This window comes from Poecilia reticulata, linkage group LG11 (genome assembly GCF_000633615.1).
Source record: "Poecilia reticulata strain Guanapo linkage group LG11, Guppy_female_1.0+MT, whole genome shotgun sequence".
In the NCBI taxonomy this organism is placed as follows: Eukaryota; Metazoa; Chordata; class Actinopteri; order Cyprinodontiformes; family Poeciliidae; genus Poecilia; species Poecilia reticulata.
The window spans coordinates 22,160,287-22,186,887 of NC_024341.1; the positions used below are offsets into that span (position 1 = coordinate 22,160,287).

Here is a 26,601-nt window from a genome sequence, read left to right on the forward strand (position 1 = left end):
CTTGGCAGAGTAAACACTCAAAGCCCTAAAACCAGACGGGTGGTTTCTGCATTGTTTGACTAGAGCTTAATCTGTGAAGAACCATGACTCTGGAGCCTTTCTTTTTACGTCTGCTCAGTGTCTGGTGGGTTTACTGTATTATTGGCTCCCCTGATAAAGATGTGCAACAAAAAACCTGAACCAAATTAATCTTTTAAGGCAGCAGGATCATTTTATGAAGAATCATGGTAGAAATAATTAAATTAAACGTCCCTGTTAAATTAACTGAAGCTTTTTAAAAAAAAATAAAAAATCTACTTTACTTTCTAAATCAGTTTTTCACTGATTTCACTGAAGGAAAGGAAAGCATAATTCTCAGTTACCGTCGCAGAACTTCAGATATTAAACATGGATAGGCATGACTTCTGTAGTCGTAATGTGATCATTTTTATCTTTTTTGCCTTGTTTTGTAATCATTTCAGAAGATTTTCATTTTGAAGTCATATGTTTGGTAACGTGTCTGAGATTTTTACATTTTTTGTGAAGGTGAAGAAGCAAATCTTGGCCTCTCTTTAAAAGAGAAACATCTGTCCCCTTTTAATAATTCACAAACACGCCAACCCCTCGGAGGACGAGATGAAAGCGTGAAGGGGAACCGGTCTGAACTGAGGAGAAGTACATCTTCCCGTCCCTGTGACTCGGAGGCCACGTGTCGTTCTTATAGGTTGAAGAACCAAATGTGACTCACGGCAGCTGTCTTCTTGTTGAACACATTCCCGTCTTACCTCGGTCGCTGATGAGTTTGTTTTGCAAAAAACTCGTCATCTAAACTACAGTGGTTCTCATTTATTTGTAGAACCAAATAAATCAAACGCATGTCAAATCCAACCTCCAATAATTTTATAGGACATGCAGTATCATCAGAGTTGCCCACGTAGTGGTTGGTTACCTTGGCAACCAATACAACTAAGTGAAAACTTAAGGTGTGTTAAGCTAGCACGTTTTGTTTTCACACACTGAAGTCTCGGCCCGCTCATCTGTTGATGAAACCAGGCTGTGAAAATTGATGTAGCATTACTCTCTCTGAAATATTTTAACAGTTTAATTAAAACCTACTCAGCTTCTGTTGAGTTATTTGGTTTGTCTGTTCACATCCTTTTCTTTAGATGAAACATAAAGGTCAAAACCAATCTGTTTAAACATCTGACTTAAGAGTTTGCATTCCATTTGAGAACAGGCTACTGATAGTGTAAAGCTCAATCACATTAGAGGCGAGAATCTTAAACATGGACTATAATCAATGTTCATGGATCATAGTCTCCTCCTAGGGAGTCCTAGAAGAAGCTGGATTAGAGGGTAAGGCTTCGAGGCAAGGATTTGTGGAGAGTATGACCAATTAAAATTGTTACTGAGTTGGAGACAGAAAGATGGGGATACCAGAAGACTTGAGATTGAGATTTTAGTTGCACTTTGTGGATAGGTATGAAAAGGTGTATGAACACAGGTTCATTTGTTACCATTTCATAAATGTTTCAATTTTAAATGATATACATATTTTTTTATACATGGAAAATAATTTTTTTTCAGTTTATGCCATTTTAGAAGGGTTGCAGGCTGCCATTCTGAATTTTTACCACTAGTGGGCAGCCTAGCGCTGACAATGGTACAAACTCTGTGTTGTGTCAATGCACTTTACATTCATGAAGCATTTTTTAGCCTATATGGGAACTGAAGCTGTTGCCCATAGCAGCAATTTAGCACAACAAAGCAAAACTGAGAAATCCTCCTGTTATTTGCAGACAGTTTACACCAAGAAACAACGCTTTCAAGGCACAAACACATTTTTTTTCTCTTTTAATGCAACTGCAGCAAACTGCGAGGCGCTGAGTCCTTACCTAAGTTTTGTGATTTAACAGATAGCTCTCTTTGTTGCACTGCTCCATCAATAATGCAGAAGGGTTATCCTCACATCACCGGTTGATTGATGCTTTTTACTGTCAACATATGTCTCCCCAGCTCTGCTTATACATTTCCAATATTCGTTTGTGCACTTTATGCTTTATAATTCAGGTTATTTTTGGCGGTTAGTGATCACTGTGAGGTCTTGAATGCACATTTTCCCCTATAGGGGACATTTATCTGGGGGAGTTCCTGATTTTCAGGGTGGCCCCTAAAGCAAACCCACTGCAGAGATTATGTCGCATCAGCTCCAGTTTCTTGGAGTGTGTGTGTGTGTTGGTGGGGGGGATTCTGCTTTCTCTCCCTGCGTCACTCAAGGTAAATATATTCCTCCCTTCATTTCCTCCCTCCCTCTCTCTCTCTTTCTCTCCGGCAGTTCTCCTTTGTAGCCGGCAATCTTATCTGCCTCGTGCGCCTGTCTTTGCTTTCCTCTCCGCTCTTTTTTCCCCCCTTTTTGTTTCATTTTTCCACAACCTCGTCCAAAATGTTCAAAAATAGAAGTTGGACCTCTCTTGAGCCGTCCTCCCCCTCCAGCTCACATCTGCTCTGAATGCTTCTCCCCCCCTCACTCCCTTACCGTCCCAACTACCTCCTTCCCCGGTTTTCGCTCTCTGGTTTCCTGAGATGGGGAGTACCAGCCGCTCTCACCTCCTTCGGGAGGACACGGTAGAGCTAGCGAGCGTCAGTGAGTCAGTGCAGATAGTGTCGCCCCGTGTTACCGATAACCTCGTTGTGCCGCAGAAACTGGAGGACAGAAGCCCCTCCGGTGAAACGAAAACCCACACCAACCCCTCTGGATCCGGATCATGTGACCTCACTCTCTCTCGCGCTCGTGCGGGTGAGAAAGGCAATTAAGCTGCTCTCGCTCGAGCTCCGAGGCCCAGTGTGACATTTCAGGTTGCTCCCAGGTGGGATATTTCTTGGAAGACCAGGAAGTGGATCCCGTCTCACAGACATGCAGAAAGACAGATTATTAGAAAGCTGGGTCTAAACCTCCAGCTGAGTGTTTGCGTAACTGATGAAATGACATACCAGTATAACCCGGCAGCTACATAATTAGCAGTCTGTTCTGTGAACAAGTGTCTCACCAGCACATACTGTAGAAGGAAAATCTGGGCAGCTCATTCATGCTGAGTTGTGGTTCTAGCGTAAAATTACTATCAGTTGCATAATGTGCCTAATTTACAGCTCTGTAGGAGCCCGAACAGGGGACGATTTTATTCTTAAGAAACCTTTCAAAAATACTCATCTTTTGAACTTTTCTGCATGCCGTCACTGTATTTTGTTGGGATTTTATGTGACAGATCTTGTCAGGCTAAATATAGATTTTCAATATTTTGCTCAAAGTGCTTTACACCATGAATACACAATACAGTAAACAGTAACAATCACCAAGCAGATATACATCAAATATGTTGATAAATGTTTGACTTACTACTAACCAAAGGAAACTCTTAACACGTGGGTTTCTAGCCTTGAGTTAAAGGAACTCTGTGTTTTGGCAGTTTTCTGGAAGTTTGTTCCAGATTTGTGGTGCATAGAAGCTGAATGCTGCTTCTCCGTGTTTGGTTCTGGGGATTAAGAGCAGAACCAGAACCAGAACCAGAAGAGGGGTTTGGAAGGTTACTACAATAGTTCTTTAATGTAGATAGCTTGATTCTAAGCATTGATTTAACAGAAGTATTTTTAAGTATTTTCTGTCTTCATTCTATGAATCCCATTGAGCTCGATTTCTAAGTATGAATTTCATCCTGGCCAATCAGCGAACAGGAGGAGTTGTGAACGATGATACAAATTTTCACAATGAGTTTGAAGCCAAATTCATTGGGGAAATAAAATAAAGTCTATATGTTTTATTTCTCCTTATTCTGTCCAGTTAAGGGCTGGAATGCATTTAATTCCCAATTTTTTTTCAGACTCCATGACAACTTGTACTGAAATAAATGAGAAATCACCAGAGCGGACCACAGTACCAGGTAAATTCCAAAACCTTTAATGGTGTCAGATGGTGTAAGTTGCAATTGTGGTTTTGGGGATAGAGGATTTACTGAGGAAAACTGCATCCATTCTTAACTTACACACTTATCCCTACTGGGGTCTGGAGGGCTGCTGGTGCCCATCTCGAGCAGTCAATGGGCAAGGTCATCCTGGACAGGTCACCAGTCTATCACAGGGCAAACAGGACAAATAACCATGTATGCACACACAAACACCTAAAGAGAATTTGGAGAGACCGGTCAAATCAAACCTGGACTGTGAGAGGAAGCCAGATTACCCAGAGAGAACCCATCGGAGTCCATGCAACCTCCATGCAGAAAGACCCGGGGCATGGAATCGAATCCAGGACCTTCTTGCCACAAGGCAATAGGGCTACCAACTGCGCCACCATGCGGTCTGTAAATGGTTTATGTACACATTTCCATCTGTTTGCTGTTTTGAACCAAAGACTGAAGCGCGTCTTTGTGTCATTACGTGTTTTGTAATGTGAAGCTTCACCATCCCTCCAGTTTTACTTCACCACGTTTACAGGCAACACTCAATTTGCAAGCTGCTCTGATCCCCTCAGATCTTGCCTGTTGCAGCACGTTTGCCCCCCCCAGCCCCCCCTCTGTGTGCGTGTGTGTGCGCATAGACTGGAGGTTGTGAATCACCTCCAGTCAATCCTTTCACCCTAATATGTGTATCATACCCGTATCAGGTAAATCCTTTTCATGCATCCCTTGGCTTTTGTCCCTTTGATGACTTGTGCCTTTTTTTTATTCCAATGTGAAATGAGAGCATGCATATTCAGGCCAATGTGGGATTTTCTTAAAGCCACATCCTGCATAAACAGCCGAGCGCAGAAAGGTTGACAGCGGCATCATCTCCTCTGCCCTCGGATTGCGATCTGATCTCATTCTGTCCGACCTAATCTTCTATCGTATAATCATGTGCAATTTGGCATATTATCTTCGTATGTCATAATGCGCCACGATTTGCGATTGAGAGAAGCATCTGAGGCTAAAGATCACAGGCTCCAATGGAAATGAAAACTTCAAGGCTTAAATTAAAAAGTCCAAAAATAGAACTATTGAGTAAAGATGCTATAAGCTGCCAGTTTAAGAATACAAAGAGGATCAAAGGCAGGCTGTAAGCCGATGAATCTCAAGACTTGTTTCATTTCTACATCTCTTGACTTATCTTGACCGAAAGAGTGCACAGCATCCATAACTCAGTTTATCCTAAAGCATTTATTCTGTGTACTGAGCAAATATAGTACATTTACTTCAATATGGCATTTTCACACAGGACCATTCTTTAATAACTTTCAGTTTACATTTACCGCTAATTATAGCAAACACAATCATACATTCAAACATTAATCCAAACCCTTAAGTTGCTAAGCTTCATGTTGCTTATGATCAAGATATTTTTTTTATTACACTTAAGCATTTTAAGATAAACAATGACAGATTAGAAATAACCCTGAAAATCATCAAATCTGACCTGTAGTTTATTTCAATTTCACATTTTTTGACATTGTAAAATTTGATAGTACACCTTATTTCTTTTGATTGTAGATTTGATGTCAGTCAAGTCTTAAGATATATAAATATTTAACTCCTGATCAAGGAGTGTTATGTGAAGAGTGCTACATACTTCGCCCTTTCTATTTCCTACCTTTTCAAATTTGGTCATAGTTTTACTCAACTTTTAGGGGTATAAAAAGGAAGACTTCAACTGCATGTTTTGACACATCCATCCATCACGGTGTGACACATCACCTTGGAGACGTGTCACACCTGCTTCGAAAAAGGGCGATCTAAAGTTGACTGTGAAAGCAAGTATGAAACATTTTTAAGTCTTGCCAAAAATAAACCTAACTGGTGGTTGGGGGTACTTGTGCTGGTGTTCGAAACCGTATAGACCAACATAGGAATGCATTTTTTCCAATTTTCCATCGTTCTCTATTCACCATTTCAGCTTTGTAACTCCTTATCTTTGCAACAATGTCATCATGTCATATTTAGAGCAAATACAGATGTGTTTTACAATGTGTAATTTTAAACAAACTGGTCAAGGTGATACGCAAAGACTCAACGTCCCATTTACCTTTTGGATAATTGAGTGCTCCAAATTCCCGAATTCCAGCTCGGTAATGAGCAAAGCAAGTTACGTGGTGCCGTTCATAAAAGCGCTTCAACTGGAACAGCACCCAGAGGAGACCAAATTGAAAGTAGCTCCTCTTGGGGTTGTGATGAGGGCGACTCAGACCAGCATCCTCTTCAGGGGTCCAGTCCAAGAAATCTCTCCTTTAAGCCAGTAAACTAGTTTTGAAGATCTACCACTACAGTTTGCACGTTTTAAGTTTGTCCAGGTTAAAACAAAAGAAATGGATTCAAAGTAAATAGAGTTTGAAATAAAAAGTAATATCTTTCATGACTATTGTAGGGGTGCATTCACATCAGCCTTGGTCAGTCCACTTTCATCAAAGTAGTTTGTGTGTCTAGAACAGTGGTGCCCAAAGTCAGTCCTCGAGGGCTGGCATCCTTCATGTTTTAGTTCTTTTAGTTTTTATGGATCGAAACCTTTCTGTAAAGTCCCAACAACGTACTCGAGATCAGAATGTCAGTATACAGAAGGGAAATTTATTGTCTTAAACATACAAATATGGATTTCACATGCCTTCACGTCAGAACACAACAGTTGGAGAAGATCACAACAACACAGGTATCCACATAAGTTACAGAAAAGCAGTAATAAATAATTCATCGATTATGGTAGAAGAACTAATGATGCGGTAAGAATTTTAGTGGGTCGAGAGAAGGGGGTGGTGGGGTCTGTCGAGCTTCCTGATTGCTGGATGCCTCCCTGAAAGAACACAGATCGCTGACTCGCCACACTTCGTGTGCTTACAATCATCTCTGACGCGAGCTGGATCCCCCACTGGTGCTCTTCTTGTGTTTAAAGTCCAGCAGCCTACAATTTATGGGAAAGATCCATATTTTTGTAGCGTTTGGTAGGGGGAGACGACGTGTTCGTTTTGGGAGGGGGGTTGCATCACAGCTTCTTGGCAGACAACATAAAAGAAGGAATGTGCAAGAAGAGGTTATCTAAATATATGCTTTTGTTCTCTAAAGTATGGCTTAGATGTCATCTCTAGGCTGTAAAGCTGAGCCCCAAAAATCCACTTTGTGCATACCACAACAATTACTTCTCCCTATCACTAAGACTCTTCTCAAGCAGAATAAGAAGTGGATGAAGATAAGCATATGCAAACAGAGGAGCATAACACGCCAGCGTGGATCTTAGGGAGACGGCGTCCAAACATTGGGGGAGTGTGAACATTATGTACAAAAAGCCTCGGCCGCCTTTCGCCGAGATCTGATCTGCGCAGCGTCAGGAGGGTTTTGGGAATGTAGGGGACCTTACTCAAGCCATCTCGGATGAAGCGCACGCATGGATGCTCCATTCATGACCGCGGCCATGAGACGGGCTTTTAATTCCGCCCCAGCCTTTCCTCATTCGCGGTGAGCAAGCTGTGCTCGGCGAACCCCGCGTTTGGCTGCCTTCGGGGGGGAAAAGTGGAATGAGGTCAAGCTAACAAAGCAAAAAAAAAAAAAAAAAAAAAACACAGCTTTGAAAAAAGAAAGACGTAAAGGGGAAAAAAAGAAAAAACAAGTGACCTAACATGCTCTGGGATGGAAAGCAGGAGCTAAAAGTCTAAAAAAAACCAGCTAAAAAAACCAGTGGAATGGATATGCATTTAAAAAAAATTGTAAATAAAAACATGGATATGAGTTCTTGGCAGATCTGACCTGAAACATCTTGTTAATGCTCATAGTTACACTTTAAACATGCTGAAATGCAGGAGCATCTATCTTGTGATTACCACAGTAGCTAAGTAAGCAAAGTGCACCCATACAAATGGCTTATTAACAATTCATAAGTCTAATACACAGTAAGGTATTGGAGTACTGGCTATTATATCGCAGAGAAAACGTGAAATTCTCTGCTTGATTGTTGTAGAACGTAGATAGACTTCATTGTACTTTAAGATTTGACTGCATGCAGACTTGATAATGAAGACGTGAAACGTTAATGGCTTTATGTTTTATTTTTATTTTTTTCTCTTATGGTGAATTTGATCCAAACTCCTCTCTCCCCTTGTGGAGCTCCAGATGAACTGGAAACCTCTCGCTGGCAGGTCAGCTCTCTGTGCTGATCTCACTGGCTCGGCTTTCTGCGGGCTTATCACAAGTCACATTTCACATTGAAATGACCGGCTTGGCGTTACTTCTTCAGCTGACTCAGTTGCCAAGCAACATTAAGGTCCTTTAAATTCTACCAGGTAGCTATTTACAGCCTCTCCTGACAGAGAGTCTGAACAGTGACAAAACATGTCTGCGTTAACAACAGAGCAGACATGTTTCACGTGAACGTTGCTTTGTTTGAGTTTTTCTGTAGTGTTGATGTGAACATGCGTCTGCCAGCCAAGTTTGGGTCTGACTAAGAACTTCAAGTGTGGAACTTCTTCATAATATAAACCTGAAAATTCTTTTTAGCTCTTCCTAAAAAATAAATAAATAAATAAAAATACTGTATTGATCCCAAAGGGAAATCAAATTTATTTAATTTTGGGCTTTAAATTGTGGCCTGACCCATTAGCCTATTGTTCTAATGCTAAAACCCTATTAGCGATCATCATGGACTAAGCTTAGCTATGTCTTTATAGGAAAATAAATTATTAGTATAATTTCTTTTGTAGTTTGCAAAAAAAATTATACTAATTTTTTAAAGACAGCTCTGCCTGGGACTTGGAGTAAACTCTTGTGATGCCAACAGCTAATTCTCAACATTTCCAGATGTTTCCTTCAGTCGACGAGCTAACATATCATGAGTAAATCACAAAAATGTGTCAGAAAATTGTGACTGGAAAAAAAATAAAACATCAATTATGATAACTGGTAAAAATTACGACTTTTTGAAATTTTACACAAATATTTGAGTTTTTAGCTTCATTTCCTGCTAAGACTTGGGAAAGATGCCTTTGACAAAGATAATGTGAAAGAAGCTGAAAAATGAAGAGATATATATATCTTACTGACAAGTTGTTGGGATTGAGCTAACAAACTCACTGAGTTTGAATTTGATCAAATATCTGTTGGGTAGTTTCAGACTGGACCTACAAACTGGAAAAGTCTAAATATAAGTTTATGTTTTGAGGCTAAACTTTGACAGCTGGTCACAACGTCAGGAACTATTGTGCTTGGAAGGTATGGTAATTAATTTCTCCTAATTTCTGTTTATTTATATAGTTTATTTTGAACCTTGGGTACTTTCTGAGAAGGGCAAAGATTTCCAGGTCAGTTCCATGTAGAGGAGAAAAGAGCTTGATATCAAACTCGGATGATGTCTCCAACAAATCGTTTTCATGTAGAAAGTGAAACAGGGGGATAGTGAGGGAGAAATGTGGCCACTTTCTGTCCTCAATATAGAAAAGAGGTTAGATTCCAATAATAATTCATTTAATTAGTAAGAGTATTATTATAGCAGTGTAGAGAAATGTGGCCTTTAGAAGCAGTTCAGTGTGCTACATACATTGGAGGGGTGCAGGAAGAGTATTTATTGTATATATGTTTTATATGTATGTACAGTACATGTGCAATGTAGGAATAATGTGCTTATATTTTTTGTGCTGTAAATTTGAATAAGACTAAAAAAAGCAGTAGTGTTTTCTGTTTCCTTTACTCTCCGGTCAACCACTGCAGTATGACTGACCTTATAGTGACGGGACCTTGGGTCATGGCTGCTGTCTACTCTGTCATTATCAAGAGTTTATTTAAGGATGCAGAGGTTTAAGTTACCTGCTGTGGCTCTGAGTAACCTGAAACTAAGTGAGGTTGAGAGTTCTCCACTGTGGGCGATTTTTGTTTAAGCGTTTTGGGTCTTGGAGAAGTAACGAAGGGCCAGCTCATCAATGCACCAACCTACAATAATAAACGGATTTTTAGTTTTCATCCAATTACTTTTTAAATTTTGTTTTGTGATTGAATTTACATTCCTCAATCATTCACAAGTACTTTTTCAAACATTCCGTTACATTTCATTTTAATTTGTAGTTACCCATAAAAGGCTTCGCAAAGTTGAGCTCGTTTTAGGTGGTGTTTGAAATTTCCCCGATTTTAGGTGAAATCACTACGAGAAAATCTGAATGCTAGAAACTCAAAAGTGCAAAATATTTGCACAAACTTGGGTCCAAAGCAAACACTAAGGGAAAGGTAGAAGACTTTATTATGATTTTAGGAAATATCTACATGTTAAGTTACATGCTGGATAACATGCGAACACGCGTCGGCATTCTCCAGATAAGGAATATCCAAATCATAAAGCTAAAATTACAGTATTTAGCAAGCTGGTTGAGAAAGAAGTGTGTAGTATTTTACCATTTTACCAGCCAGGGAAAGCAATGTTTTTTGAGAAATATTGATGAGTCTATATTTGGTAAACTACAATTTGCTAAAAATGGAATGTAAGTTGCTAAAACAGTTTGACGGCACAAATCCAGCATACCAGAGGAGAAAGGTTGGCCACAGTGCGCCTTAAATTTACCTTCAATACTACAGCCCACGTTTTTTAAGACTAAACCAAACTGGTTCAAAAGCAAGCATATTGTTTTGGTCAAAAGAGGACATTCTGCTTATTGAATTTATGGACAATATGGACAGTAACCAAAGAGGTTAGAGGTGTTGGGGGGGCTAACACCAAGCCTTGTTGCACCCCTCTACATATTTGTAGATAACTTTTTCCCTCCATTAAACCCCCCTCCCCCAAAAAACAACTAGGTAACATTATGGAAATGTTGACATTACAAACACAAAAAAGCTCCTGTGGATGGCTAAAGCAGTCCTAGGCTATAGATTCTCTCAAAAACAATTTAGCTTTCAAAGTAGAGCCGACATGCTATCGTTTCTAAAAACCTGCGTAAATATTGAATAAACTGTCGAGCCGAACGTGTCACCAGCACCTTGTGCTTCTGAAAGGCTATTTAAAGTTGCAGTAGCTGTTGACACACGAACGCTTGATCGCTAATGTGTCAGTCATTTGCTGCACTGTGTGGGATTAATGACTTGTGTAAGCATGAAGTCCCTCAACTTCCCATCACTCATTAAGCACCTCCTGCAGGAAACTGCCTCCAACTGAGGGAGTTAGCAGCCAGTTTCCATGACCACCACCTTCGTCACCTGTGAGATCAGACTGGCATGCAGCGGATATCCAATATCTGGCCGGCTCTAGAGGTGATTTTTTTTTTTTTACACCTGAGAACGGTTACTTGCTGATATTTTTGTCCTGACAGAGGCAGACAGAGAGTAACGGAACAAACCTAGAAACCGGAGAGTGTGCTTCCCTTCTTTCATTGCGTTGTTGTCGTTTCATTAACTGACTGTGCTTGTTGTTGTGTCAAGTCATAATGGAGATGTTTGTTGCTATGCAGACCGTGTGTGTTTGTGTGTGCTGAGCTGGGTTTTGTGTGTGCAGAAGGAGCGGAGGGAGAAGGGCTCGGGTGCGCGACGGGAGATGATACGTGGGGACATTTGCAAAGGTTAATGAGGTGACGGGAGGTTACAGTATTTCGTCATGCTAGATTATAAATTCCAAATTATTTTGCTGCTTTTTTTTTCTTTTTTTAAAGCCTCTTTCTTGCCCCTACGAAAAAGTCCTCATCGTTTAGCTGATCCGTCATGCAAAAAGGCATTTCCTGACACTTTGCATAATGTGACAATAAATCCTGAACAATTGAAATCCTTTCGTCATCGCTCCCAAAACCACTAGCAGTCGTTGATTGAATATCTGTACATCAGCTGAAATAAATATAGCTTTTTTTTTCTTTTTCTTCTTTTTTTTTGGTTTTGTTTGAATCAGTCAGTCTACTTCTTTTTTTTCTGGAAACGCCTGAACTGGTTCTGGATGGCAAGCGCTGCCTTCTCCGTCTCAGGTGCCTCCAAGTCGATGTCGACCTCCTCCTCTTGTTCCTGAGGCTTTGCCCCTGATGCCTTCTCTGGAAAAGCAGAAGTCAAAAGGACAAACATTTGGTCAGAGCATGGGTGACACATTTTGGGTAGTTGGGCCAATGCATAGGAGAGCAGTGAAATGCCTTGCAAAGCCCTCAATTACTCTACACCTCAAAATAACTGCAGCTTCCTTTCATTGTGGGGGTGCACGCAGCTCGTACCCGCAATATATATATCAAAACATGTGGCTGGATCTCGGCCTGCCGGACATTACTTCTGTTGGCATTTCGATTAACCATGTTGACGCAATTTGCGAAAAATGAGCCAAATTCAAATCAAAACAAATTCTGACACTGTTTTGCGTCAGTTAGGGTGCGTTCACACTGCAGCCTGAAGTGACCCAATTCCGATTTTTTTTGACGTAATGCGACCTGTATCCGATCTTTTCATGGCAGTGTGAACAGCACAGGTCGGATTTTTTTTCGAATGTGACCCATATCCGACACGTATGTTTAGGTTGCATTCATCTGAACTGAACGTCACTGATTCTCAACAAATCTCACTATTCTGCGTCCTGATACACCAAGCAGGAAGAAAAACAACAACCTTGACGGATTATATGAGGATGAAGTTGTTAATATGCTGCTCCGGTCTGACAACAACTTCAAATATGTAAGCTAAGCTCCACCGTTAGCCTCCATGTTTACTTCCGCAAACACTGAACACTTCTTCTTTTTATGGCGGTTGGCAGAACACTGAGAACGCTGATGCTATTGCGCCCTCTACTGCGCATGCGGGACACTTTCAGGTCGTTTGCCCGTTCACACTGCAGAACACATACAGGTTGTATTTACTGGCAGTGTGAACGGCAAAAAAAAATCGGAATTGCCAAAAAAATCGGAATTGGGTCACTTCAGGCTGCTTTCACACTGCAGCCTGAAGTGACCCAATTCTGATTTTTGTGACGTAATGCGACCTGTATCTGATCTTTTCATTACAGTCTGAACAACACAAGTCGGATCCTTTTCAAATGCGACCTAACGTGTCAAATGTTATTCTGCGGGAAGAATAACAACAACTATGACTATAATGAGGATTAAGTTATTAATATTCTGGGTCCAATTGGACAACAATTTCAAATGTGTAAGCTACAAAAATGAGAAGTTGTACAGCAAAAAGTCCAATTGATAATAAAGTTGCAATGACACAAGAAAGTCGTAATATGAGAATAATCATATTACAAGAATATAGTCGAAATTATACAAGAAGTTGTACGACAGTTATTATGAGAATAAAGTCATAAAAATATTAGAAACGTCATGTGACAAAGTAAAACAATAAACTAATATTACCAGAATAAAGTCATAATATTAGTAGAATGAAGTAGTAATTTTATTACAAAAATGTGATCTTTGCTATCTTCTTATAGAAGATCCTACAAAAACAGCAACATTTAGTTGAAGCTAGGTCTGTCACGATAACAAATTTTGCTGGACGATTGTCTAAAAAATTATTGCGATAAACGATATTGTTTCAAAACGTTTTGACACTGATTTAATAGAAATGACTAATAATGCACGCCATTTCCTGCCATAGATAGATACACTTTATTTTCAAAAGAACACATAACACTGGAACTGATAAAACTAAATAAACAAAACAACCATAAACAAAAATAAAATGGATTCTCAGTCTCCATTAACAAAAAAATGTTCTTGAATAAAAACTAAGCAACATAAAGCCAAAGTGGAAATAAATACTGCATTCAACCAAAAGAGTGCAGATTATGAAGTCTGTATACTATATTGCCTTTCAGTAATCACTAAATTTAAATAGAGAAGATGGGCGCATCCGACTACCTAATGCAATAGTTCATACTACATGATTTTTTGCCCCTATTTTCTCCTATGATAATCTTAGATCGTTGGCCAATCTAAGATTGTCACTGGTGATTTCATAACCGATCATCCTGGAGTGTGACTTAGATCGTTGTGGCCGCTTTGATCTAAATCAGGGGTTTTCCCCAACTGGGAGCTTAACGCTAAATGTGACAGGTAGCCAATCAGAGAGCGCGGATTCTCCTCTGTGCTTTCTGAGGGGAAATTACGAGGGGAATCCCAAACAGCTGACACGGCGCAACCCGAAGTCCAGCGGACATCGGAGATAATATGTGGAAACTACATTAATGTTTATTCAACATTTCGTGCAAAGAATATAGAAATGACAAGGGGAGGAGTTGGAGCCAAATTTCTACCGCAATTAATAAACCCGATAAGTTTTCAGCTGTTCTTCGTTAACGTTACATAAATAGGTTATAATGATTTTCATTCAGTCAGGACTTTACGCTGACTCTAGCCACATGCATCACAGGTAGATTCTAGTGAAGCATTGATTAATGCCTGATATTAATATTAGTTAACTAGACTTGTAACCATTATTTTGTGCCCATGTGGCTGGACACCACACGGCACGACGAATCTGATCGAACTGTTATACCTAGGATTTCTGTCGGCTAATGTGTCTCTCAGGTTTAGAAAATGGGCCGACAACTCGTGTAGTGTGAGCTGGACATTRCACTAAGGAAATGAGGAAGGGAGGGTCAGTGGAGAGCACCAGAGCTGAGTCTTTTTTCATTCAGTGTCATCAACAGAAAGAAAAAAGGCCGGAAGAGACGATAAAGGCGATAATTAAAATGAGGTCCATAGGTTTAGTTTATCGTGCGATTAATTGATTTATCGTTTATCGCAACAGGCCTAGTTGAAGCCTCAATAACAATAAAAAGATTTTGGTTGGATTTTGTTGAGGCATGAAAACAGGTATTTTAGAGAGGATCAAAAGTTCACCTGCACACAGCAAAAAACAATGACTCAGAATACTATAAATAGTCCTACCACTACTGTACAGCCTCTGTACACACAAACTGTACGTCTGGTAGCTGCTAAGCACTGCAGCAATGTTCTCCAGGTGCACCTTGCCTTACAGATGGAGATTCTAATTCACTCTTCATTTTCAGCAAGAAAGAAAAATGAGACTTTTCACTGAAGGACTCAGTCTGGCAAAATGTTTAATGTTCTGTATTCTACAACCGACTTGGCACAAACAAACAAAGAGTCAAGGATGGTCTCATTAAAGTCCATCACTGTGGCATATGTTGGTTCTGCATCGATAGATGGAAAGTTTCCCCATCCTGGAATTGCTTATTGATGAGCGACGCTACACATTGCCAAACTTCTTCTGGCTAGTGCACGGCTGATTCCTGCCAAAATGCTGCTTATAGCTGCTTAGCTCATGGAAAAACAGGAGTTTGATCCTACGGTTGAACAAGCTGTAAGCACTTTGGTGTTATTGAAGGTCAAACGCAGTGATCGGGGCAATGTAAAAAAAAAAAAGATTCGGAGAATAGGTTGCAGAAAAGCATTTACAAATACGCCTATCGGGCAGTTTTCCGACATCGCTGACGCGTTTTTAAAGTTTCTGAAAGTTGTTCGTTTGACAGTGGGAGCAATGTACCGGTGGACAGTTTGAATTAGTGCTGCACAAATTGAACATTTATTTCTTCTACTACCAGAGTTCTGGAACATTCTAGTGAAGAACTAGTAAAACTTTTGCTTTGCTTGTCATTCATCATCTTAAATTTCAGTTTCAGCCTTGCAGCTGTTTGAAGAGATGCACCAATCAGCATCTTGTTAGGCCAGTGCAGATTTTGTTTTGAAAATTTGAATGTATAAAACATTTCATATCTTAAAAAAAAAAAAGAAGACCAGTTCATATCCCTTTGAAAACTTTCAAAATGACAAGTAAGCCTGTATCGGGTAATATTGAGATTTTTGAAAACTCAAAGTGGCAAAGTGAGCTGTGTTTTCTATATAGAGTAAAAAGCACCTGAAAGTTACTTTGACATTTAGCAGGTGTCTATGCTTCATCTTATTTTGTATGCATCACAATCAAAAAGTTGACATAAACACAAAAAACTAACAAGGTGTTGGTATAAAAGATTTTTGCTGCGATGTCTTTGAGAAAGATAGCAATTGGATTATGTTTGACATTTTTATTAATTTTTGTGTAAAAAACAATCAGTAATTATTATTACTATTATATTACTACTATTGTATTATTTAAAATTTTTATAGCTAATACAAGACTCCATTTAAAATCAGTGGTAATGGCTTTTATGTCCTCAGAACTTTAAAATCAGCTTCAGCTATAAATATTTTATAAAGCTGGAGGTTGAAACTCACCTTCTGTGTCAAGTCGTGAGACTAATTTTAAAGTCGGTGTCGACTAAAACGGCAATGACTCAATTGGAAAGATGCCATGGTCTCAGACTCAGATCCTTGTTTGTGTCCCAATGGGCGTAAACAGACAAGATACATGCAGATAAAATAATATTTTTTTGTGCCTGCAACATCTCTGGTCAGATGTTTCCTATTTGACCAGAGAAAACTGTCATCACTCCGGCGCTCTCTGTAGCATCTCATTAAAATGAAGTCAAACAGCCGGAACAGCACGACGGAAACCTCTTCTGGTTTTTAAACAGACACTTTTTCAAACCATATTATACTTTAATAGTTAAAGTCAGCCCAGAACTTATTTAATCACGAAATCAGTCATAACTTTTTAGAGCAACTACACATGTAGCAAAATGACCCTAATAATTCTAACCATTAAACTATCAAATCTTTTATACATTATTCTTCATTCTTGCTTGAAAATTATAGACGCCGTATAGAGAGCTTGAGTTATATTTTAAATATGCCGTTTGACATTATAATGGAAGCTTTTATGCGACTGAGAGCAAAGTTGAAGAGCAGACATAAATCCATCTCGACCTTTTTGTGTCTCTTGCGCTAACGATTCATCCCACGCTGCGAGCAAAGACCCGTCAGTGCCCCGAGTTCCGAAAGGGGAGGAAACGCCAAGTACAATAGAATAAGTCTTTATTCAGTTTATGTCTTTGAATGCAATCATACCTTTGTTGTCAGCTGCAGTCGTCTGGCTGCTGTTGTCCGAGTTATTGGATGCCAGCTGTGGAGGAAAAGAACATGTTTAGCCCACTTCACCGCAAACTGCAAGAAATCACCGCAGTAATACAGTATATGTCGCATAAGCATATTTCTGACTATTCAGTCAATTTTAACAGTCCCCATGTTAGACAGCTACTGGGGCTCGCACAAGCGATGTGAACATATCAGCGTAGCACGTTGTGGAACACCTCTGGGTGTTACACTGTGACGGTTTGTTCAGAAAGACTTCCTGTCAGGCTGAGACAGGAAGCAGGAGACTCGAGGCGTCCTCTCAGAGCTGTTCCTCTGTGTTCCTGTAAACCTTGTCATATGCCACATTTCTGTTGTGCTAAGTCGCCATTGAAGACTACAGAACACGCCTTCTCTGACCTCCTTTCTGTTTTACTGAAGTTCGGTTTGTTTCAAGCGTGTTTGTGGTGGATAGAAATGTGTTTGTATGTACTTTAGTGGAAAATTTACCATTCCTGGTTATAGCTGCATATTGTGTGCATTACAGATTTGAATATTATAGTTTACATTTACCATGTGTTTACCAGCAGTTTGGGTTAAATGTATATCAATGTGTGATTTGATTTAGTACATGTAGTAACCACATGCAACCAGCGGGGGAAGTGCAGCGCTAGTGATCAGTAATAAAGAGCACTGGAACTTCGTCCTTAATGGAGGAGAGGGAAAAACATGTCCATGGCTCTTTTATTCAATTATCCCCCTTTTCAGATATGGGTTTACACTGAAACTCACCTGTACTATTGTGAATATGTTTTTATACCAGCTGCATTCTCATTTAGTAAGTTTAGCCAAAGTTAACTGGTAGCTCATAGCAGACAATGCTAATCCATGTATGAATGTAGCATAACACTGTATATTCCAGCTATAGACAGCCTTTGTACCTGAGATTTGGTTTATTTTGTATCTGTTACTGTCATATTAGTCTTCTTCATAGGTTCATTGGAGAACAATACCATTTAAAGTTTGGAATTATCGTGTTAGTTACAATAAGTCAATACATGCTGGAGAAGAGGAAAGAAACTGTCTGTGGCTCATTTATTCAATTAGTCCCCTTTTCAGGGCTCTTACATATTCCTGTTCTCAGTCCCTTTACCTTGGTGTATTTTTCACTGATGCCATTGTTGGACTTTGACTCTGAGATGCATTTACACTAGCCCTTTGTTGCTTTAATCAAACTTTAGTTTATTTGCCTAGAAAGTCTGGTTTGTCTGGGGAGATGTGAATGCACAAACTCTGATGTGGATCAGAAAAAGAAAAAAACTCTGGCCAAACTAAAATCTTAGGTCTCGGTTCAATATAAATGAACTCTAATGTGTATGTGAATGCCAAATGAACCTCAGCCTGCTCCAAAAGCAGGAAGTGGAATATAGCATGGGACATTCTGGGTACCAAACAAACATATGTGCCACCACAACTGAGAGGGTGAGCAGTTTTTGTGTGAAAGACGTCCTCTTCTTACACTTCCTTATTCAACTCAAAAGAAATGAAGGGTCTGATCTTAACCAAGTGTCTGGGACTCAAAACATTTTTTGTGTAAACTTCAGTTAAAGCTTCAACACACGTTTGTCTGAATTGTTTTAATTCCCCTATTTAGCGCCTTGAGCAATTTGACATAATGGAAAAGCACTCTGAGCATGTAACGGAGTCAGAGGGTGAGGGACGCTGAAGAGACGAAAAGAGGACATAAGAGGGAAAGAGGAGAAATTTTGACATTATGCAGCATGGCATTTTATGGTAAACCTAAAAAAAAAAAAAAAAAGGAAGTCAACATGTGTCCGAACATGTGTGAGTGTGTGTGTGTGATGAATGCGTCTTTCCCAGCTTAATTCCGGCTCCGTCGCCCTTTAAAATGCATGTGGCAAACGGCCCATGCGTAACGAATTCTCCAGCAGAGCGCAAATGAGTTGGTGAAGAGAGGCTTCATGTCACTTCACCCCTGCCAATAATTCGCTCCACGCAACGCCGTGTGCTGCGACTTCACATGCATGAGCGCACGTGTGCTGACATGTCGATTTGTGTGGAAGGTTGTCTGCACTCATATGAACTGTAAGCATGTGATGTGTGTGAACAGGCCATCGGGTCAGCAGCCAACCCAGGGTCAAAGTTCAATCAGGAGAGAAGCTAATGTCCTTAGACATGGAGTGTGAACAGTGTGTGTCAGATGGCAGGAAGGCAACGACAAGAGGAAGATATGAGCTGTTGGAAAAGAGGCTTGAGACTCCAATTGAACACAGAAGAAGATGATTTAACAAAAGAAAATAGAGTTCATGTGAGTGGTACAACTCAGCATGAGGTAGGTAATGAGAATACAATCACTGAACAGTCGCTGGAGATTAGCAGAGAACAATGTGCATACATTGATGCGATTTCTGATAGATTTAGTGGTACCTAGCAAGTACGGTGCCATAGTTGTTGGCACTGTGTTCTCCCACCAAGAATATCACTGGCTGCTTTGAGAGAACATCGAAGCAATTTATCATCTATTTAGAAATGTTTCCATGTAAAGACATTGTCCTTAGGTGAGAGTGAGTGTGGTGCCTGTTTGTTTTGTCTTGTGTGTTTCTGTGTTGCTCTGGGATGGACTGGCCACATGTCCAGAGTGTGCTCCCATCTCACCCGATGACCAGTACCCATGCAACCTTGCTAGCACAAGTGGCTATAATCTCTGAGAGCAGAGATGAGGAAGGCTGTCGATGTCAGTTTTTGCAGTAGTGCCAAAACTGTTTCCACTGTGTATTAGTGCATAGTAAATTATAGTTGAACAATTGGAATACGCAGGAATAGGCGTTTTTAGAGGGGGTTTCAAGTATTCGCAGATTTTAGCTGTTTCCAGCTGTGAATCTTAATCTCTCCAAATATAGTAGAGTCAAAATCTTGACCATTCCTAATCCTAACCGTCATGTATTTATTTACAAAGCACTGTTTTAACTTTATCCTTCACATTACAGCTTTATTCTGTAAAGCCAAGATTGCTATTCCTTGATTTCTATTTATCCAAGATCATGTTGTAGAGTAGTACAAGGCCAAGAGGAAAACCTTGACCCCTCTGCACTGCGTCACTCTCAGACTAATTTGAGGTCCTAAGGCCTCGGGATCCGCAGACTTTCCCCGCGCCTGAAGGGATATATGGTCCCTTCAGGCCTGGGGTTTGGTGGAAGGTCGTCGAATGAGAGCCTTGAGTCACGGGGCGAGCAAAATGAGAGGGAGCCCGGATGTGCTAATTTCCCCATGGCCTACTCTGGCTTTGGGGACAAAGCATAGAGCTGAAAAATCCTTGAGTACCATTTTTGTACTCACCACAGTATGACGATATAGATTGCCGTCATGTTCCTGCAACTGCTTTAGCATGTCACCCACTAAAAGTACACATCCACTGTGGGCATTAGGGGGATGGCAATTTATCTAACAGTTCAAATATATCGTTGGCAGGCAGAATGCATGTCACTTGAAATATGACGTCCTTCCAATATTGTATTCAAGTGGTTCCTTGCAATGAAAAAACTGCACAGTGATATTGCGACGACACTTGTGATTGTTTATGTGGTCCTAAGCACAGATACTTCCTGCAGCTTACATCATATTTGTGGTTTAAAAAGCTGGATTTAGCTATTATACAGCAATAATGGGTAAACATTCGGCAATCGACAAAATGGAAGATGAACAACCAGAGTAGCGCATGTGATGCTGAGAGATAGAGCGACTGACTGCAGAGGTATGAGTGAGGGTGTCTGCAGCAAGAGGGGGGAAACACTGCAGAGAAGGAGAGACTGTATGTTCAGCATTAGCGCACATCACACAGTGAGGAGTGCAGATGCTTTCACTGAGGCTTTTTACTCACAAAGGACCCACTCTCCAAAGCGTTTGGTAGGCTCAAAGATGAGCACAGAAATCAAAGGTAAAGGTTTAAAAGAGAAGACACAAACCTTGAACCAGAAAAAAAAGCAACCAATGAAATGACCACAGAAGATGACTAAATGGTTTGAACCTTTTGAGTCAATTATTTTAGGGAATTTTTTGTATTTTTTTGTTTTGTTTAATGTCTTCCGGCATACCCTGGCAAGACATTAATTCGATTAAAACCCGATTCTGTGACTCGGAACGAAGCGTAAAGTGATGCATGTTAGGAAATTAATTTCCTTCATCATCCTCGGTTTGAATTCTCTTCTTCATTATGTTCCAGGGGCTTGGTTTTCTTTCGCTGTACTCGATATGTGTATCTGGTGACCGTCAAACACCGTAACCTGGTAATGACCGGTGAACTTACAGGGGTAAACAGGCGCATCTCATTGGAGGGCAGTGGCATTAAATGTCAGGTGAGTGGAAGAGAGACGGGAAAAGTGAGAGGTCTGGTTCTACACCTGACCCGAAGTTTCCTTCAGGGCTCCTGTTTGCTGGTTAACACTAGAAACTAATCAATCAAAGTTCACCAATGGGTAAACAAACATCAACTGGGTTTCTACATTTAGTCTTTTTAAAGCAAATCTGAACAGTTAAATATGGACAGTATTAGAGGTAATAGCTCTTTTTGTGGTGTTGCTGTTGTAGTTAGGGGGTGGGTGGGTTTGCCATTCAGAGGCTGAACTTTCTGATGTGCTTTAAATCATTGTCCTGCTGCAGAACTTAAAGATGTTTTCACATATTATAGTCCCAATCGGTCCCCAATTGAACCGACCTGTGGGGGCGCTGTGCCAAGAACAACTTAAGGACACATCAAAATCCTCAGAAGAAATTTGCTTTTTTTCACAGGCCACTATCACCTTTTGTAAAATCACACTTTTAATAGGACCATGAATAGTCTGTCTATTAATCTGAAAAAAAACAACAACAAAAAAACAAAACATCTACAGTTGCACCTGTTTTAACATTATAAAATGATCCGGTAAAACCATTGATTCACTTATATTATATGAAATGAAATATTAGCTTGCAGCAAATAGCTTTTTTATTTGGATAATATTTGAACAGGTCACTCTTGTAAATTAAACCTGGTGTCTCAATGGACCTGACAAATATAAGTTAAAATTATGAATGAATGAATAAATGAAACTTAGAAGTTTGTCCATTGTCCTTTATTTCTCTTAATAGCAAGCCTTCATTTTTTTCTGTTCTTTTTAGAAAATTTATTTGAAAGTAAAACTTTCAGAAACAGGCATGTTCCCTTTAGATATGCCAAACTAGTAATGTAAAATACTAAAATGTTACTTATTTTAATCTCCAATCTTATTGTTATTCTGTGCATGAAGGAGCTCGGAGCCAGCTGTTCTATTGGTGGAGTGCATTATCACAGCTCATCACTTGAAGCTTTTCTTGCTCACATCTGGACACAGGTTTGTTCATGATAATTCAGGATGGTCCATCTGCCTGCGGCTTCAACAGTAGATTGATTGTGTCTGCAGGGAAAGCTGATGCAGGGGCTTTCATGCCGCATGTGGCAGCAGCTCTGCTGCACCCTGACATCCATTTCTACAGCTTCTTCACACACACACACACACACACACACACACACACACACACACACCCACACACGCACACACACGCACACACACACACACACATACAAAAAAACCAAACAGTTTTTCTCTGAGTGAAACACAAGTGGAGCGCAGCACACGTTTATGATAAACTATCTCTATTTACTATAGATCATGTTTACCTAAACATTTTTTCCCTTTGGTTTTCATTCTCTCGTTTCTCTCTTTGTAATCAGAGGCATGTCAAACATTCCCAATGAAACCCGTGACAATGTGTGGAAAAGAAAAAGTCAACCGAACAGTATAAAGCTTTATGAAATAATCAATGAATACATTTTTTCCCCGAGGATTAGGGATCATTGAATTTGATCCTTTGACTTTTTTCAGGAATAACTGCATTTACTCAAGTTATGTTTGATATCAAAATTTGATGGAACATTTTATTATGACAAAAACGCATACAAGAAACTGTAAGAGGGCAAATACTTTGTACAACACCGTGTAACGGAAATGCAAGAGAAAATATCAGTAGACTTTGTTGGGAAAAAGGTTTTCCTCAAAAATTTATTTTTTAAATGTGACTCTTCACTCATACACTACTTGACATAATCTTGGCTATGTACAGAAAATAAAAGTTTATAACTCGGGGCAGAGAGTCGAATACAAAAATATTCAGAAAGATTTGCAAAATAGGATTGGAAATGGAAAACAGAATTGTCCAAAACTGGTAACAACATTTCAAAAATTTGCATATCTAAAGATTTAAAATAGGGGACAAAACTCAAATTGTTGGATCTCTTCATTTTATTGCCTGATTGTTAGTTTGATTTCTTATTAATAGAGAGAAATTGATATAAAGTGGTGTACCTCAAGGATTAATAATTGGCCCGCCGGCCTTTTTCAGAACAGTTTCCTCAATCTTCCTCTGGTTGTGGTCAGTAACATGGCCTGTTTCACTAACGCAACACTGTGGTAGTTCTGAAAGGTTACAACGGGAATATTCACATTTGAATTACACAGATGTCATAATAACACTGATCTTTAAATCCTCTTTTTGTTTGTCCATTATCTTCCCCCACAGGGCCGTCCATTGTCTTGGCCAAAGACTGTTCAGATAAGCTGCTTATTATAACCCACAGTTGGGGTTTCCATTTGACAGCATGCTGTAACAGCCGTAATGAGTCAGATTAGAGTAAATTAAAAAGTGAGACGGCAAAGAGAACCCCCACCGAAAAAAATGGTGAATATTGATACTGCTTGACAAAACTGTCTGGTAAGTATAAAAAAAAAGTCAAGTCATGTCCACAACCCATTGGGAAATCCTGAAATGTTTTTCCTCTACACTACAACCATTAGCTTGAAAAGGCACTTAACCCCCTTTTGCTCCAGTGAAGCTAGCAGTGATCGACAGAAGAGTAATGTTACTGTGCAGAGCAACTTCCTGTAAGAAAACTATCTGTATCAACACAAATTACTGCAAGCACAGCTGCTTAAGTTTTGAACCACTTTCTCTTAAGAAAAAAAAAAATTCTCGCACTTCGGCAGTGATGTCACACACGACGTCTATGAGGTGGCTGAAATCGCTAATTAAATATTAACCTCTGCCCTTCACGTCCTTAGATAATAACTCTCGTGTCATCTGTCCAGCCCTTTATTCCAGCTATTATTCTTCTTCTCTTGTCCCTTCTGCCCCCCTCTATGACTGGTCGGGCTTTAACACCCCCCTTGAAATACGTCCTTATCAGCAACCCCTTCCTACCGCTTGCAGGGATTTCCCTTCTTTCCATGTAGTAGTTGCTGCTATGATTCATGAGCGGAGCCTCAGAGAAAGGCTCGGAGACGGAAAGGAAGGGATAGGAAACGGGGAGGGAGGGGGTGAGACGGTGGACAAAGACAGATTGCAGCATTTAACAGGCTGCCCTGGGGAGCTGCTGAAGGTGATAGAGAGGGAGAAAGACACATATGGAGGGAGAGAGACGCATGATGGAAAGAGACGCACATTGTGGCGAGGAGGGTGGTTAAAGGAAGTCGCGCGCCAGCTCTGGGGAGGAAAAATTGGAACCTACGCCGTCTACTCGGAGATGAGTCGTCTGGCGCGAACGCTCCAGATGGACGCACACATGTAGACGCTCGTGCCCCACACAAAACAGAAGTAAAAAAAAAAAAAAAGACACACACACACGCTTCTCTCCTTCCTCTACCGGCTCTCACACAGCACGACGCACTTCATTTACAGCAAGGTTTTCCTTTGGGGAATACACCTCTCCAAGCTGTTTTCCTAACTCTTCTGTCACGTTTCTTTATTCCGCCCCTAGCTGGCCTCTCGCCATCCCTCCACTGATCTCCAAGCCATGCCTTCATGGAATAAACACAATAAATATTAAATTACTTATATAAGGTCCAAGAGAGACGGATACAATTGTCAGAGATGATTACAATCTGAAGTCCGCCCACAGTTTCTCTCTTATGTTTGGATGCCCTAACCCAAAGCTTGAAGACTAGATGCGTTTGTCGTAGGATCTGGGTCACTCTTGGAGTAGCATGGATCGTCTGGGTGTTCGTTTGCTTCGGGTGCTTGGTTAGCACATTGTTTAAGCACTTTTTCTTTTTTTTTTTGTGCAGCACATTAGCAGATTGTTCATTTTACGAATGAAACACTTGGAATTAACTCCAAAATCTTTTAACTGTTTTTATTATGTTTCATACAAAAGCTCACACACAAAAATATGGTAAATGAAATATTCAGGTAAACTTTCTGGGTCCCAGAGTTGAAACACACTCAAATTTAGAGGCTGGATCCTACAAAGGGACCCTACGTTGACCTGCTGGAAGTGAGTGAAATTAGATGGTCCAGTCTTCAGATATATTCCTTTTTTATATAAAAGTTTATGAAACAGACTTTAGACCATGTCTATAGAAATGACAAGCAATCAAAGCTTTCAGTTTTAAAATACTTTTTTTTAAAGCTGTAGTCCTCTAGCTCCTGCTTCGTCCGCCATTGTTACTAGAACAAAAATGGACTGAAGGATACACCAGACAAATCCAACAAATTTGGGTAAAAGTAGAATGTATTTTCAAATTGTGACCTACGTTGCATTGCTGTGACTGAATCAGACTGTAAATATGGACTTTGAGGGATGCAGTCACTGAAATTTGGACATATACGCCTCTTTTAGCAAGTCCATAGCATATGTACATCTATTTAAAGGTACTTCTATTTACAGTTTTGGTATTTTTACCTCTCATCTTAGTATGCCATCAGAGTTTGATGGCCCTCTGATAATAAGGAATACTATCGCAGTGTTCAGCAAAGAATCAGTTGTAGCTGCTACACTAACTCTCAGCTAATTAATGCATTTTAGGATTTTGTTCCCGTTTTAGTAATCGTTGTTCTCAATCCCTAAACAAAAAAAGTCTTCCAAAATGAAGTGAAAACGTAGCATATTTGTGCATAGGTAATTTGAATACTTCACCAATCTAAGCTGGAATATTCAGGTTTTAAATGAAGACTCCATGTAGACTCAGCGTTGTAATAGCTCTGTGGGTAAACGCTGTGAGTCAGACGCACTCCACAAAGCTGTGTAGGTTCTGGTGAGTTACCATGGCCTCGTATGGAAAAGCATATTAAATATAGATGGAACGATGATATCTTCAGGGTCTGCAGAACCCGGCCAATTGATTACCTAATCTACTTGAGCGTAACGTCAGGAAGTTTAGCGTTCTCTACGGGTGAGGCAGAAAACTGTAGCTCTGTCTCTACATACCGATGAAATTAGAAGGTTGTCGGAATGTCGGCTTTAAAGATAAATGAACACTATTAAAGGTGTTAACTAGCCCAGGAGGGATGCAATAATTACATGTCAAAATAAGCTGACATGCCAGATTCATTACCACTGGCTCCAGAGGGACGACATATTTATTTAGAGAGGAGCAACTTTTTTTTTCCCGTCATATTTATGCCAAGAAAACATGGAATCTGGGGCTTTCTCCATGTAATTATGCATCTCTGAGCTCTGCCTCTTTCCCCTGTTCTCTTACATAACATGCTGTTTGCTGGTCTTTTCTCGTCCACCTTAGCGTTCAGATCCCCTCCGGTTTGTAGCCTGGGCTACATTCACGCTCTTCTCCATTATTATCTCTTCTCCTTGTCCTCTCCTGCACTCTACT

The 26,601-nt window shown here is 40.1% G+C and overlaps 1 protein-coding gene across 1 annotated transcript in view; it reads right to left on the reverse strand.

The window, feature by feature from the left end:
* Window positions 1–6,544: 6,544 nt before the first annotated feature.
* The window catches only part of pcp4l1 (Purkinje cell protein 4 like 1), a 30,316-nt gene continuing 10,259 nt past the window's right edge, over window positions 6,545–26,601 (reverse strand). The window contains exons 2-3 of the mRNA XM_008422588.2: window positions 16,901–16,955; window positions 6,545–11,977 (exon numbers count right to left, since the gene is read on the reverse strand). Coding sequence (XP_008420810.1) covers window positions 11,847–11,977; window positions 16,901–16,955 — 186 coding nt within the window. The 3' untranslated portion in view covers window positions 6,545–11,846. The remainder of the gene's footprint in view (window positions 11,978–16,900; window positions 16,956–26,601) is intronic.